Below are 16364 nucleotides of genomic sequence, written 5' to 3' on the forward strand. Positions count from 1 at the left end.
AGATCTAGTTCTTGTAACTAGAGCGATCATGAGTGGGCTCGGGTTAAGTTACTGTGTCGGTAACACATAATGATCCATTGAAACCTGACAAAGCCAAGACCAAAACACTGATACATGTATAGTAGCAACAGGCAGCACGTTATGTATAAAGTGTATTATTGTTATAATATGGTGTGTTGGCAGCCATTGTATTGGCGCACACGATATCTCTCTCTCTCTCTCTCTCTCTCTCTCTCTCTCTCTCTCATATATATCGTAATGTAATGAATACCAAATAGTAATAAAACAATAATATAAATAATAATAAAATAAAGTGTAGATGTACAAGAAACTGAAGTTTTTGTTGTTTTATGTTTACATTTCGAATAATAAGGCATAATACTGTGCGTACTTGGTATCGTAAGTCTGTTTACAGTACAACAATTACGAAGCAAATTAGAATATAAAAAAACCCGAATGTATGGCTGGTGGTGATTTGGTCATGTAGATGTACTTTTAACTATAATAAACCCAAATATGTATATAGGATGGATTCAACATGACCGATTTTCATTTTTTGTACACGCAACTTCGTATACAAACTACACTGGTTATCTGTGATGTTTGTTCAGGACATCGTTGTGTGTTGTATCATATGTGCATATAAAAGATCCATTCAGATTTTTAGTAGTAACCGGTCTCATGTTGTTGTGGTTAAGCCATCGGACATATGGCTGGCAGGTACTGGGAAACCAAACGACAACCTGACCCCCACCTTCACTAATGACGAAAAACACGTCTGATTTATACTGGTGGGGAAAAAAAAGGTTCTTCAGGTTACAAGATGTACATGAAGCCCAGATGTAAAGTGCTCGCTTGATGCGTTGTCGGTTAGGGATTGATCCCTATCAGTGGGCCCATTGGGCTATTTCTCGCTCTAGCCAGTGCACCACGATTGGTATATCAAAGGCCGTGGTATGTGCTATCCGATATATGGGATGGTGCATATAAAAGATCCCTTGCTGCTAATCGAAAAGAGTAGCCCATGAAGCGGCGACAGCGGGTTTTATTCCTCAATATCTGTGAGGTCCTTAACCATATGTCCGACGCCATATAACCGTAAATAAAATGTGTTGAGTGCGTCGTTAAATAAAACATTTTCTTCCTTACCACTTGCGTACAATCGTGCACACACCTACTATGCGTTCACCCCACACACTACATAATATACACCGCTACGACAGCACATCCTTATTCATACACATTTGTAATTTCAAAATTAATATCCGTAAGCGAAAATCCCTTTCGTTATCTTGAATAGGGCAGGAACCCTCCCCCGAATGATCCCTGATAAATCACACACATCTGGGTTGGAGCAGCTACTGAAGTGTTAATCCAGTACCTACAAGTCATATAGAATCGGATGCGTCTGAGTGTGTGGTTTAACTGATGCGTCTACGCCTTGCGTTTTGGACATATACACTAAATACGATTATCCGATTGCGGCTGGCCGCATGCGTTTTACAGACGCACGCATCGCACACATCCAGTCTAGACGCTCTCGTTGAAATTAACGTCTTTCGATTTTATTTTATTTTTTACCGGACCGCACGCACGCACCGCATCCAATCTATATGGGTCTTAAAGGTGACAGCTTAACCTCATCTCTACACTGTCAAGGCCTATTCTAGATTACAAACAACACAACGAGCATCAACGTAGAGACATTTTAATGTACCATGCAACACACTGAAAGAATAACAACATGCTGCTTGTAATATACATCTATGTATATATTTCAGAACAAAATGGTTGAATGACAACTAAAAAATGAGGTAATGCAAAACAAATGACAAGGTTTTGATTTAATTTGGTTGTAATTAAGAATACATTTATATTGTATATTTTTTTTTTTTACTACATATATACAATAATTACATATTTTATCATGTTTCAGTTATAAAAAAAAACTATACAAATTTTTTTAACAAAAAACAACCCACCATTGTGACCGGTCTTTGATATGACCATATAGATCTACCTTGGTCATTACCTTTAATAACTAAAAAAAATATTTTTACTAGTAGATGCACATTTTTTATTTTAGTGTGGCCGCGATGTTCTTTGGGGTTGGGGTCAACCTGAATAAAACCATATGTCCGACACCATATAACCATAAATAAAATGTGTTGTGTGTGTCGTTAAATAAAATATTTCCTTCTTTTCTTCATACATACTTACAGACCTGCATTCTCGGATGTTTTGCATGTTGGACAAACCATTTCACAAAGCTGTTTCCCTCATGACATATGTCAGTTTACAAGGACAAGAATTGTTTCTAATATAGTACCCTATTTCGATGTTATCTGTATGTTTGAAAATAAAAATTGCATAAATAATGGAATTGGATTTTTAAAATATATACATAATAGAAATTTGGCCAAAATATTAACTTTAAACTGTGACAAAATGAATAACTTACATGTAAAAACAAAACGAAATTCTATTGCAAAGTTTATACATTATGCTGGAAATCTATTTTCTAGAGAGTAAAAAGTAAACAATGCTGAGAGAAATAACAAAAAAAACCTAATAACTTAACACTATCAACATGATCTAAACTGTACATAGTAAATGCAAGGTGATCATTATGCAAATGCTATGATTAAAAAATAAACAACAAAATAAATAAGTTATTTACAGGATACATCTTGCGTTTGATGAATTTGTGCATGATATATGTACAACAATGAACGTCTATACATCAAGGACATACATACTCAGTTGAGTTTAATAAAGCTAAAATTCCAAACTCCAATAACAGAAACCATAAGGAACAAAGCAGATGCCAAAAATACCATTACAGATTATCATACAGTTTTCTGCCATTTCATTTCGACTTATTTTCGTGCTTATATCCGATTAAGGTTCTGCCATTGGAACTGTTTCTAACAGACCATTTTTAACAAATAAAATTACGGTATGCAGTAAATCCATTTTTATTTTTTATTTAAAAAAAAAGAAAAGAATATCAGTATCTGTAATTATTAGTTTTTTTGTCATCTAATGTTTGATTGATTGAAAACATCAGGCACAAGTTTGACAACTTACGAAGGCCCTCTTCTAATGTGTGTAGTAGTCCAAACTATAGTTCTTCCCACAGGTAACACCTTTCTGAGCCGATTGTTTTTAAAATTGCACATTAAAAAAAAACAATTGTTATTTCCAAAACACTTTTAATGTTTTTCTTACGTCAAACCAAACTGAAATTATTCACACAAAAAAACATCTTTATAGGAGGATGGGACGGACTATACATGTAGATTACACCTCCAAATAATTTTGTACTTAGGTAAAAATATATTTTAGGAAGTAAAATGAAATTTGAAATACGACAAACATTACAACCACCAGAAACATACTGTACATTGTACATTGTATGTACAGACACTGATACTCTAAACAAGACACTGTATTTAATAACATGCAATTTAAATTGCTGAAATGTATCTATTAGTCAAAGGGGCGGGATGTAGCCCAGTGGTAAACCGCCCCTTTTGATGTGCGGTCGGTCTGGGATCGATCCCCATCGGTGGGCTCATTGGGATATTTCTCATTCTTGCCAGTGCACCACGACTGGTATATCAAAGGCTGTGGTATGTGCTTTCCTGTCTGTGGGATGGTGCATATAAAAGATCCCTTGCTATTAATGAAAAAATGTAGCGGGTTTCCTCTCTAAGACTATATGTCAAAATTACCAAATGTTTGACAGCCAATAGGCGATGATTAATAAATCCATGTGCTCTAGTGGCGTCATTAAACAAAACAAACTTTTCTATCAGTAAGAATTGTTACAATGGTAGCAATGTTTTATTTAACGACGCATTCAACACATTTTATTTACGGTTATATGGCGTCAAACATATGGTTAAGAACCACACTAATATTGAGAGAGGAAACCCGCTGTCGCCTTTTCGATTAGCAGCAAGGGATCTTTCATATGCACCATCCCACAGACAGGATAGTACATACCAAGGCTTTTGTTACATCAGTTGTGGAGCACTGGATGGAATGAGAAATAGCCCAACGAGTCCACCGACGGTGATCGATCCCAGACCAAATGCGCATCAAGCGAGCGCTGTACCACTGGGCTACGTCCCACCTAAAGTCAGGATAGTGTAGCTAATCCCTAGACATTGGTTTGGATTATCTAGGATAAACTGGATTACTTGCAGATTAATATCTAAATCCAGGTGTTACCTCTTAGGATTACCACAAGAAATTCAACAGCTTTATGCTAGGGTGTAAGAAACGACTGCGTGCAGTATGGACAAAGAACTAAAATTCAGTCACAACTAGTTTTCTTTAATCATATTGGACATGCTATTTGATGGCTATTAAATGTTAACCCAGAAAATTGTCCTTTTTAATCACAGTTTGTAAATAGCTGAACAGTTTACACAAACACACATTAACTTCACAGGTATACATACAATAGTTTGATTAATTAGTTAATATGTATATATATATATCCATAAATGCATAAAAATCTTAATTCAATTAACCAATTAAAACTGCCGTTATGTCTGTACATTGATTTGATAGTATACTCAGAACATGATTCCATGATATATTGCAATAAAAAATCATTCATAATTAAGTAAAAAATAATAATAATTAAGTAAAAATGTTGAATGAATTAATGTTTTGATTACCTTCCAACAAACACATTTCTAGCATGAATAAAGCATTAAAACATTTTGATATCATTTAAGATTTAAATTATTTGAAGAAAAAGAAAGAACAATTGTGTAAACACAAAGCAAAAACATTTTAAAAATATGTTTATATACATGTATTTGTTCATGTAAAGTAATACAATGGTGCTGTATAAATGCACATGTATTTTAATGTATCTCATTGTAAACTGCTAAATGTTCAGGGATGAACCCATGCATGGGCGGTGGGTGCGGTGTGGGTGTTGGGTGCGCTGATGCTGGATGAGACATTCACCACTTGTGCATTTGCCTTCTCCTCAAATAATGTTTCCTGTTCAAATAACTTTCTTCACATCTACATTACAGGTTTTTCCTCCTAGCATTCGAAACTGTCAAGACACAACTGTAAAATTATAATTCTTGATACAAATCAGCAAACAGGAAACTAAAGGGGAAATGATGTATCGATCAACAGATATCATTTCTGTGTATATACATTAGTCCAACTACACTTCAACCCAAGTTTCATTATCTAGGACTTTAAGTTATACTTATAGTTATATTGACTTACACTGAACTAAAACCAAAAACTTAGAATATGGCTAAAAGCAAACGAAGAAAAGTGAAGGTAGAGGGCTGTTCATGTGCACAAGTATATTTGAGAAGAGATGTGCAAATGCTACATGTGGCTATCATGGTTTGTACTAGATGATACAGACATGTAATATAATTTAAATATGTGTCAACGTAAACATATGTCGACACCTTCATATGGTAATGTTAACAATGATTTTCCCGACTGATGATGATAGAAATGTTGATGATAATGATGATGATGGTGGTGGTGATGTCAATCATGATGATGATGATGTCAATGAGACAAAATATTTACAAATTCATTGTTTCTTATTAGTACATATATATTGAAAAGATTATGTACACGTTTAAAAATGTTAATATAATTAATTTGAAAATATGTTCAAGAAAACACTAAAAAAAATATGGTAAACAAAAAAAGAAAACATTATATATTAAGCTTAATGTAAAACAGTAAATATGAAAAAAATGTAAATTAATTTTGTATGTCATAATTTAACCCAGTCAACATTTGTACCCAGTATATCTTAAATCACTTCAAAAGTTGGCTAATACACAGCAATATACAATATATCTTAAATTACTTTTCTTTTCTTTTTTACTATTTCAGATACATGTACACAAAATTTCAACACCTGATCGTTAACAAAAAGTAATTATTAGCATAGTTTTATATTGGTAGCATACCAGCATTATATTTGTACTGAAATGTTATGACTCTACTGACTTTTTACAATAAAAGTTACAAGCAACATAACTGACATTTACTTGTAGTAAAAGACAGTTAAGTTGTATGATGATAGGCAATTTTTTTTTTTTTTAATGACATTGTAGCACTGGTTTATTACTAGCAAGGTAGTAATATGACACATGTAATATATATTGTATGTGTCAATGCTGTAAGCATGTGTCTTTTTTATCATATAACATTTAAGAATAGATCATATTTCTTCCCATCACATGCCATATATTCTCCATTCCCCAATATTTTTGAAATGCAGTCTCTCTTAATTTGTCATTAATGCTTTGTATAACAATGTATTTTTAAAATTTCAGCAGTCTTTTTTTTCAAAGCAGTTGACATGTACACTTGACTGCAAATACATTCAAATATCTTTTAATAACTGTACATATATGTATGTTATGTGATTGGGAGGTAAACGGTAGCAATAAAGTTCTAGTTGTACTTTCTTTCCATTTGGAATGTTATAAGAGACTGCAGCTTCAAGCCATAATAACGTTTACTACTTTTACCATGCTGGTTACGTTTGTTTCATTAGCAGCAACGGTTCTTTCATAAGGTGGTGTTTTTCGCCATTTTTTCTATAAACAGAAAGCATCCTGTGACCTATAAACTAATGGTTGGAATGGGAAATAACCCACTGGATTGATTGGTAGGGATTAAACATGTGACAAATTGCACAACTGAAAACAAAAATGAAAGAGACAGGACATAAAGAAAGAGGATTGAAAAAGCCATACAGAACTGACTTTCTTATTCATGATTAAGTGTTGTCGTTAAACAAAACAAACTTCTTCTTATTCAAGATTAACAATTTTATAATCAGCATAAGCTGTTGTGAAACTTTTTTTATATTATTATTACTAAAAAATGTTTATGATAGTCAAGGTATCGTATTGAAAATGTTGACCAAGACAGTATAGGAAAGTCAACGCTACAAAGACATTATATCCAAGTCAGTGCTAGAAACCAAGACATTATGTCCAGGCCAGTGCTACAAACAAAGATACTCTATCCAAGTCAGTGCTACAAACCAACACATTATGTCCAGGCCAGTGCTACAAACAAAGATACTCTATCCAAGTCAGTGCTACAAACCAAGACATTATGTCCAGGCCAGTGCTACAAACAAAGATACTCTATCCAAATCAGTGCTACAAACCAAGACATTATGTCCAGGCCAGTGCTACAAACAAAGATACTCTATCCAAGTCAGTGCTACAAACCAAGACATTATGTCCAGGCCAGTGCTACAAACAAAGATACTCTATCCAAATCAGTGCTAGAAACCAAGACATTATGTCCAGGCCAGTGCTACAAACAAAGATACTCTATCCATGTCAGTGCTACAAACCAAGACATTATGTCCAGGCCAGTGCTACAAAGATACTCTATCCATGTCAGTGCTACAAACCAAGACATTATGTCCAGGCCAGTGCTACAAACAAAGATACTCTATCCAAGTAAGTGCTAGAAACCAAGACATTATGTCCAGGCCAGTGCTACAAACAAAGATACTCTATCCAAGTCAGTGCTAGAAACCAAGACATTATGTCCAGGCCAGTGCTACAAACAAAGATACTCTATCCGTGTCAGTGCTACAAACCAAGACATTATGTCCAAGTTAGTGTTTCATCATTATATCTTGATATAAAGGTTTCTGATGGGTTCTAATGATCACAGGGCAAGGAACCAAAAAGGTGTTTCCCATAAAATTTGAAATCTTAGAACCCAAATAAGGACAAAAATAAATCAAAATTTCATCTCATTTCAACTTATTTTCATGCTTGTATCCCATTAAGGTTCAAGCACATTGTCCTGGGCACACAACTCAGGTATCTGGGCTGTCTGTCCAGGACAGTGGGTTAATTGTTAATGAGAGAGAAGAAGGTGTAGTGGCCTTACACCTACCCAATGAGTCGTTAAAACTCATTCTTGGAGGGAGCCGGTACCGGGCTGCGAACCCTGTACCTACCAGCCTTATTTCCGATGGCTTAACCACGATGCCACCGAAGCTGGTTTATATAAATCAAAGTGAAACAAATGAATGTAGAAATACCATTTCAGATGGGAGCTACACAGAATCAAACATGCATACAGAGTAACAAATGGACGGACTCTGGGTTTTTTTAAATTGCTGAGGACATGTGACTGGTTAGGTTATAATCACTTTGGTAATAAAGACTTTGGCAATAAAGACTTTGGCTGAATTTCTTAAACGCAGATGTTTAAGCATTGTAAATACGTGCATGGGATCAGTGATTTAAAAAAGTTACTAGCCACGATTAAAAATTCACTAGCCCTACTTTACTTTAAGTTAATACAATTTTACTAAATAATAGTAATAATCAGATATGTCACCTAAAGAGGGAGATAGAGCTTAAAACACTAACATTGTGGGCAGGATACACATATTTACAAAACAGACGTAACTGCAACATTTGACCCCAAAAAAATCCACTAGCCATCGGGCATGGCAATAGTAGTTATTTACTAGCCCAACATTGAATATCACTAGCCATGGGAGTGGGGCTACCATAATCTAGAAGTCCTGAAGTCCAAAATAGGATTGGTAAATCCACCCCGTATCTTTGATAGTTTTGTAAAATTCAGAAGTATAACTTTGGACAAGACAGAAAGAAATAAAGCAAAGCAAATTTGTTAAGACACCAGCTATGTGTACTACTGCCTGAAATAAAGATACCCTTAAAGGTGTGTGTGCAGGAACTTTAGCAGTGGGGAGGGTTAGTCTAGAATTTGGCTCCCCCAGAAAATGTATTGAAACAAAAGAAAATTAGCTTGAGCAGGGGAGGGGGTACGACCCCCGAAATCCACCCCCTGCACACACACCTGACTTACTAAAACTAAATAATAAATGCTGTTACAAATACACATGTATATGTACTATAAAATATTTTTATATATCTGTCTTTTCCTACATAGAAAATGGTTAAACAGTTTCATTGACTAACTACAGAAGAACATACTACAATGGGCACCGTGTATATAAACCACCTGCCTACAAAGGACACTTTATATTATATTAGAAACATTTAGACAATGTACATGCAAATGCATTTTATTTTAACTTTGAAATTATGGTAAACAGATGAATGTTAAAGTCCATATTTCGCAGGTTTTTGTGTGTGGTCCTTATAGACCGGTTGGTGGATTAATACTGACATCCAGGAGTTGGGGAAACAAATGTTTTGGACTTATGCTCTCTTGCTAAAACTAAAAGGGTTTCTAAAGATAAAATATTCATACTATACTCCTACTAAAACAAAATTTATTTTATCAGTTAAGTAGAATGACCAACGCCATATTACAAATACATATATATAGATACTTGTATAGAAGTTATATTACAAATACCAAGGAAGCATTTTTTAAAATTCAATTATGTTGCATACAACCCAAATACATTTCACTTATTTTGCTAAATAATACTCAGTTTATGATTCGATTTTTAAAGCTCCTTTTAAAGTTGGCACATTACTTTGTTTAATTTAATGTCTGGCAATACTTTGTTGTTGCATTATATTACATACAGAAATTTAAATTGACCAGTTTAATTTATGGTGACTATTATGTTATGCATCATAATATCAAATAATTAATAAAACTAGGTTTATAGCAATATAACACTATATACATGTACATGTCTCAGGGCTGCAGAAAGTCGCCAAATGCAAGTTAAAATTCTAACGGACGAGTTAAAAATGCAACTACCAGTTCGACGGTCTATCTGTCTTTTCGATTAATGTTATCACTTACCACTTAACAAGTGTTCTTAATGTTTTGTCAATATATCTATATATTTCATTTGAAGTGAAGACACTGTACATTATAATATTGTTAATAATAATATATTGTTCTACAGACTGGCAGATTAGTAGAAATTCTGGCAGGCTAGTAAATTTCAGTTGGTTCTAGTTTGGTGGGTTGGTTAAATATTTTTAATTTATGCACCCCTGAATGTATATGTTATACTAACACTGAAAGCTGAAATAAAATTACAGATGCAAAGTGTTCATTGGTTATTTTGTACTGTTCAGACTTATTGAAAATTTTTTATCTGGTGGATCAATAATGATTAATACTGATAATGAAAAGACTTGAGTCACTTTAAGTAGCTGAGGTGGTGCTGGCTGAGGTGGCGATGGGGGATTGCTAACTTTAGATGCAATCTGGGACATGTTAAATCAGCTCTTCTACTGTTTATAATGGAAAGGTAGATCGATGGAGGTGGAATACATGTTAGCTTTGTATATACTGTAAAACAGGTATTATTCGTTGCAGTAAATTTTCGCAATATCCAAAATGCAGGCAGCTCATGGTTTTTGTTTTTTCTTTTTTGTTTGTTTGTTTTTTAAATTACTAACACATACAAAACTATACTTTGGTACATAACATTAAATCGACACTAGAGTGGTCAACAGAGGTATACGTAATATTATCCCTTAATTGAAGGCTGATTGTAAGAATTTTTTTTTTTCTAAGAGATAAATATGTTGAGTGCATCGTTAAATAAAACATTTACTTTCTTCCTTCTCTCAAAATGTTACTTTAAACTATGCGTGTCGACACCTGCTTAGTTTTGGTGATGATCAAAATTTAAAAGTACAGCCAAACTTTGTTTATAACAACCACCTTTATCCTCCGGTCACTCTATCATTAAATTGGGTTTGCTGTTGTAGTGATTTTGTCCTGATTTAAAATCTGTGTTTACCATGTATAAAATGTAAGGCTTTTATTACAACTAAAACAAAATAAGTAGAACATAATACATTGTTAAAACAAATTTAAAGTAAAATACTGAGGTGGGGAATAAAACAATTTACTGTAATAAACAAAATGTTTTTTTTAATTTTAAAAATCACAGTATTTATAACCTATATTACAACATCCTTAGCCAAAACTAAATATTCATAATTTGGGATGATTCCTAAATAAATTATAGTGCAAAATATATAAATAAATTGTTTCTAAAAAATCCTTAATTATTATGCAAATTATATATCCATATTATAGAAGAAGCTTGTGACATACTTGTTATTTTAGGGCTATTCCTGATAATACATCTGTCTCAGTCACGGTTACTGAAGAGGTCTGAGACCATGCCCAAGACACACGTGCCTGAACCGTAATAACTATTAATTAATAATTAAAAGGGGTGGAACTTAGGATGGGGGTGGTGGAGGCAACTATTTTTGTGATGGCTGGTGGATCTGATAAATGCATATTAAAGCACGGTGGATTTTCAGTAAACTTTACTTCAAATAGTGGGGGGGGGGGGTTTCGTTGGGTTATTATTGGCAATGGGATGTCGGTATCTGTGTGTACATTTTTAGTGGGTTTAAAAATAATTGCCTCTTACCCAGTTCCTATTTAATAATTTGTTGAACAACCCTTACATATAAATCTGGCTATTAATTTAATGAATAAAACTGTTGGAAATGATAACTGACTGTATAGAAAATATCACCGACAGTCTCATCAAGGGAGATCACTGCAGATCTCCAAAAGATAAGACATTCTTGTATACAATTCATGATTTTCAGTTAGCCATCTCTAGAAATCTTGCAGATCCGTCACTGTATACTGGTATACAATCCTGGATAACAAACTGGTATTCTTGAATCCTATTTTGCAAAGTTTGTATCACCTTTCATAAAATTTGCACATCTGATAATATATTCTTGTAAACTACTCATGATCTTTGCATCACCTTCTGTAAAAACCTAATACATCAGATAATATATTCTTCCAAACAACACAAAATCTTTGCATCCAGATGAATAAACCATTTTCACTATCACCTTTCCTCTATTTCCGCAATATTGCTATGATGTGTTTTGTGGAATGATCCAGAAAGTTCGAACATATTCATCCAAAAACTTGTGTAACACATAAAATAAATAAACAACACACTCGCGAACAAAAGCAAAATGGTCCTATTTTTGCATAATTTGTAACTAGGCAGTCTACCACCAGTCTTTTGGTATCCAATCATGAGGGCAAACAACATGACTGCTAGAGATCCTAGGATGAAAATGCTTGGGGTTCCAATGTTGGTCTGAAACAGAGAAACAGTATAGGAATTAAAACTCGGTATAAGACCAGTAGGACAAGCATTCTGAGAGTACTGATAAAGAATAACATGTCCCCTACCATGCCCAACAAAATATTGTATCTTCGAAGTTCAAGGGCCATAACTCTGTCAAAACTTGGGTAAATCGTCATGAAAGTCAAACTTGATTTGTAACAGTACATGATAAAGCTATACACAAAAAGTTCAGTTCAATATCTTACGGCACTGTGAGAAAAAACAGTTCGAAAAACTCTATGTAGGACAGACAGACAGACAGACAGACGGACAGAAGGACAGAAGGACAGAAGGATGGAGACAAAACCTACATGTATAGTTCCCTTCAACTGGACTGGTAAGAGGACTTAAAACAAAGAAAAAAACTCAACCAAATCTGGTGCAAAATTGCTGTTTTCCCATTATTACAATTTTGCACCAGATTTGGTTGAGTTTTTTTCTTTGTTTTGTTTCCTTAGAAACCTACCTTCTGACAATCAGAGTTATGTCGACCTCTTCGAGTCATACGCAGCCTGATGTCTTCAACTTCTACAAAGTTGTTATCACGTGACTTCACGCACCGCCCACTCGTACACGTGTTGTTGTGCTCCTTCTGGTTGCCACGACGACCAAATCCACGTCTTAGACAGTAATCAGGTCCGCTGATCTGAGACACGCTCAAACCTCGACTAAATAAAACAAGTAGAAAGTCTTTCTTTACATAATTATACATACACATGACTTTCTTCTTTTTTTCAAGTAATGTTTCGTCTTTAATGAATAAAAAGTATCTTGAAAATTGTGAAAAATGCCCTAAAAGTATTTAGTCTACATTGATTGCAAAATTTCTAGGGAAGACACTAAATATAATTCGTCAGTCTCAAATCTTGATGGCTTATCCACTACACCAGGGGCGTAGCCATAAAATGTTTAGTATTACGCAAGTGGAAGGCGTGCCTAAGTGGGGAGATTTGGGGGCCTTCCCCCCGTGAAATATTTTGAAACTCAGGATGCCTGTAGATGCATTCTGAGCCTTTTCTGAGGCATTTTTTAAAATCTTTTTTCGAGTCAATTTTAAGAGGATATTTTATAGAACAATTAAAGACAGCCTCGACCAATTCCCAGATTTTTTTGCATTATGCACATGTGTAATGTGTGTAATGGGCACTACACGTTTGTACAACACAGATCTGTCACCGTCATGCTCCACCGTCAAATATAGTAAAATCCCTTAAAAACCGTAACCTCTGTAAACTAGAATTCCCTCAAAATTGGACGTTTGTCATGGTACCTTTTTAAATATTAGTACAGAACATAACGTCCATAAACCAGCTACCTCTTACTTGGTTCCATGTATGTCCATTTTAGATGGGGTACAGTACATCCCTACATACTAAGCCCGTATCATAATTTCTAGAAACATTATGATATATTAAATTGACAGACCCTATCTTTTAAACACTAAGGCACATTTTCCCCCAGTTAGAGCAATTTTTGACAACTGAAGTCAGAAATTTCTTTTAAAAAAAATTCTACAATATCCATTTCTGTACATCCAAAGAGTTTCTGGTCATTTTGGTGTTTCTTACACCATGAAATGCAGTTTTAATATTGTCTGGGATGAAACGCTTGTGAATACAAGCTTTCATTTATTTTTAAAAGGACAGACCCTAGTTTTTAAACACTAAGGCATATTTTTCACCTATACCCTAGTTTCAACCCATAAAAATGGACACTTAAGTTTGGTTAATTTACAAACCTGTAACAAATTTGGATACAACAGAGTGAAACAAGAGTCTGTGACGTTGAAATACCCTTAAAAATAAGACTAAAACGCTACTATGAAAAATGCATTTTGTGGTATTAGAAACACTCGGATGACCAGAAACATTTCGGTTGTACGGAAATGGATAGTCTAAACAATAAAATATAAGTAATGTTTGACTTCAATGATCATAAACGGCTCTAATAGTAAAAAATATGCCATAGTGTTTAAAAACTAGGGTCTGTCCTTTTAATCTTCTGATTACTGTAGGCGAGATATCTCGCCTGAAGTCATGCCAGTCGAAATACTGTACACTGTATACAGTGCATTCACCAATTCATATTTCCTGCCGTTTTGCACACGGCACTCACGGAAACTTATCTTAACAGGAAACAGTTTATTCTACAGTATGCTAGCTTTTGTTTGTTGTTTTTCTGTGGAAAATAGCTTGGAATTTTGAGTTCAAAAAGTGGTTTTTGGCAAGTATTTTCACTTGACAACTGGCGGCACGTCGCAGTCATTTTCAGGGATCGATAGCTGATTGTGACAACTGATTTGATAATAAATTTGATCGTTTTACCGACAATGAAAATCACCAAATATTGCAATATGAATCGTAGTTCGTTTTGTCAAAAGAAATCTGGTGAGAAAACCAGTTATCGGGAATAATGGATATAAATATTGGACAGCTGGTCACAAATGCCCTAAGTAAATGCAACTTTTTCGATTTCTTGCCTAATTAAATTGTCATTAACTGATCTAAAATATCATAAAAATTACAAAAACCCACAAAAATAATACTTACCGATTCATATATGAACTTTATTTTATGTATCTATAAAACATTTAAGTGAATATGTCAGTAAAAATTATAAACTTGTACCCACTCAACGTGGTTTTTGTCAAAAATTAATCCAGTAGTCTAAAGGTTAAGTGTATTTCCCCTTTTTAACTGTTTTTTCATTCTATTTTCACTTAATATCCAACTGTGTCATAAATTTCTAGATTAATTAAGCTTATAGTATCCATTTTTTCATGGGTTGAGACTATAGTCTCTACAACTTCAATTTATATTTTTATTTTATTTTATTTTACCTCAACATTCTACACCGATGTTCCTGAAGTCGACTCCCCGCAGTATCCAGGTCACGGATGTCTTTAGCACTCCAGAGTCGCTCAGCTGTGGCCGATGCTCGTGGCCTGTAAAATAAACAAGGTACATGTACATGTAGTATACTGATTATGTCAAACATTCTTGTATATATCAGACATGATTGTGCACCCTACCAAAAAGACCCTGATTTTACTCAACCATAGCAATGTTAATGTGGACTGAGAGAAGGATTTTCACTTGGGGGTTTGGGGGGGCATTTAAGTCTCCATGAGAAAAGTTTGAAAATGGACCATGCACAGAGTACTTCTGAGCCAATTGGTTATACAAATTATGAAAATAAAAGGAATCCAATATGTCAGTTTTTATTTTTTGGTTACTATTAATGAAACTCACATTACACGTGACGCCATTTTTTTAAAAGGCAAACTGTTTGCCAACTTGTTACGCAGTGAATCATCGTTCGTCAATTTTTTCATTCATTCACTTACTCATTCCTTTATTCATTCTTTCATTAATTAGTTTATTAATCATTCATTCAATGTTTCATTAACTGATTCATTTATTCATTCAAGTGAGTCAAGTGAACAAAGGTCTGTAACACTTAAGTTACATATAGTTCGAATCATGAACAGTTTTAAAATAGATGAAACCATTTTAAAATGGCACATAGGGTTATTCTATAACCATTTTAAAGCAGTGTTAAGTTATTAACCCACCACAGAGTTGTCATGAGGTTTTCGTTGTCGACATATTCAGACCACAGACAAGCCTCACCTCCCAGCACCATCTTCTCATCAATCGTGTAGCCTGCAATTAAAACAAACATCCTCAGAGTACTGCTAAAACAACTCATGTCCCCTACAGGGCCCAAATAATTGTCATATCTCCTAAATTCAATGGCCATATATCTGTGAAAAAGGGGTAAATCTTGATAGTCGGTAAATCTTGATAGTGGGTAAATCTTGATACAAACTTGATACGTCACAGAACACGATAAAGCTATACACAATATTTCAGCTTAATATCTTGAGGCATTGTAAAGAAAAAGCCAGGAAAACTAATTTTTTAATCTCTTACGTTTAAGGGGCCGTAACTGTCAAAAATGGGTAAATCACATTGAAAGTCAAACCTGATCTCTTTAACAGTACATGATAAAGCTATGCACAAAATTTCAGCTCAATATCTCAAGGCATTGTAAAAAAAACACACCCGGAAAACTATATGTGGGACAGATGGATGGATGGACAGATGGACAGACAGACAAAATATTCTGTTGGTCATTTGGCTAATATATTTTTAAATTGTGTAGTCAAGTTTTATTTGTCTTATTTAAAGAAAGGGCAACAAAAAACCAACTTCAT

At 34.2% G+C, this 16364-nt stretch overlaps 1 protein-coding gene across 1 annotated transcript in view; it reads right to left on the reverse strand.

Annotated features, from left to right (window-relative positions):
- Positions 1-8467: 8467 nt before the first annotated feature.
- The window catches only part of LOC121388147, a 102278-nt gene continuing 94381 nt past the window's right edge, over positions 8468-16364 (reverse strand). Inside the window, exons 13-16 of the mRNA XM_041519384.1 lie at positions 15720-15810; positions 14985-15089; positions 12612-12813; positions 8468-12115 (exon numbers count right to left, since the gene is read on the reverse strand). Of these exons, the coding sequence (XP_041375318.1) occupies positions 11855-12115; positions 12612-12813; positions 14985-15089; positions 15720-15810 (659 nt within the window). The 3' untranslated portion in view covers positions 8468-11854. The remainder of the gene's footprint in view (positions 12116-12611; positions 12814-14984; positions 15090-15719; positions 15811-16364) is intronic.

The sequence above is a fragment of the Gigantopelta aegis genome, chromosome 14 (genome assembly GCF_016097555.1).
Source record: "Gigantopelta aegis isolate Gae_Host chromosome 14, Gae_host_genome, whole genome shotgun sequence".
Classification (NCBI taxonomy): Eukaryota; Metazoa; Mollusca; class Gastropoda; order Neomphalida; family Peltospiridae; genus Gigantopelta; species Gigantopelta aegis.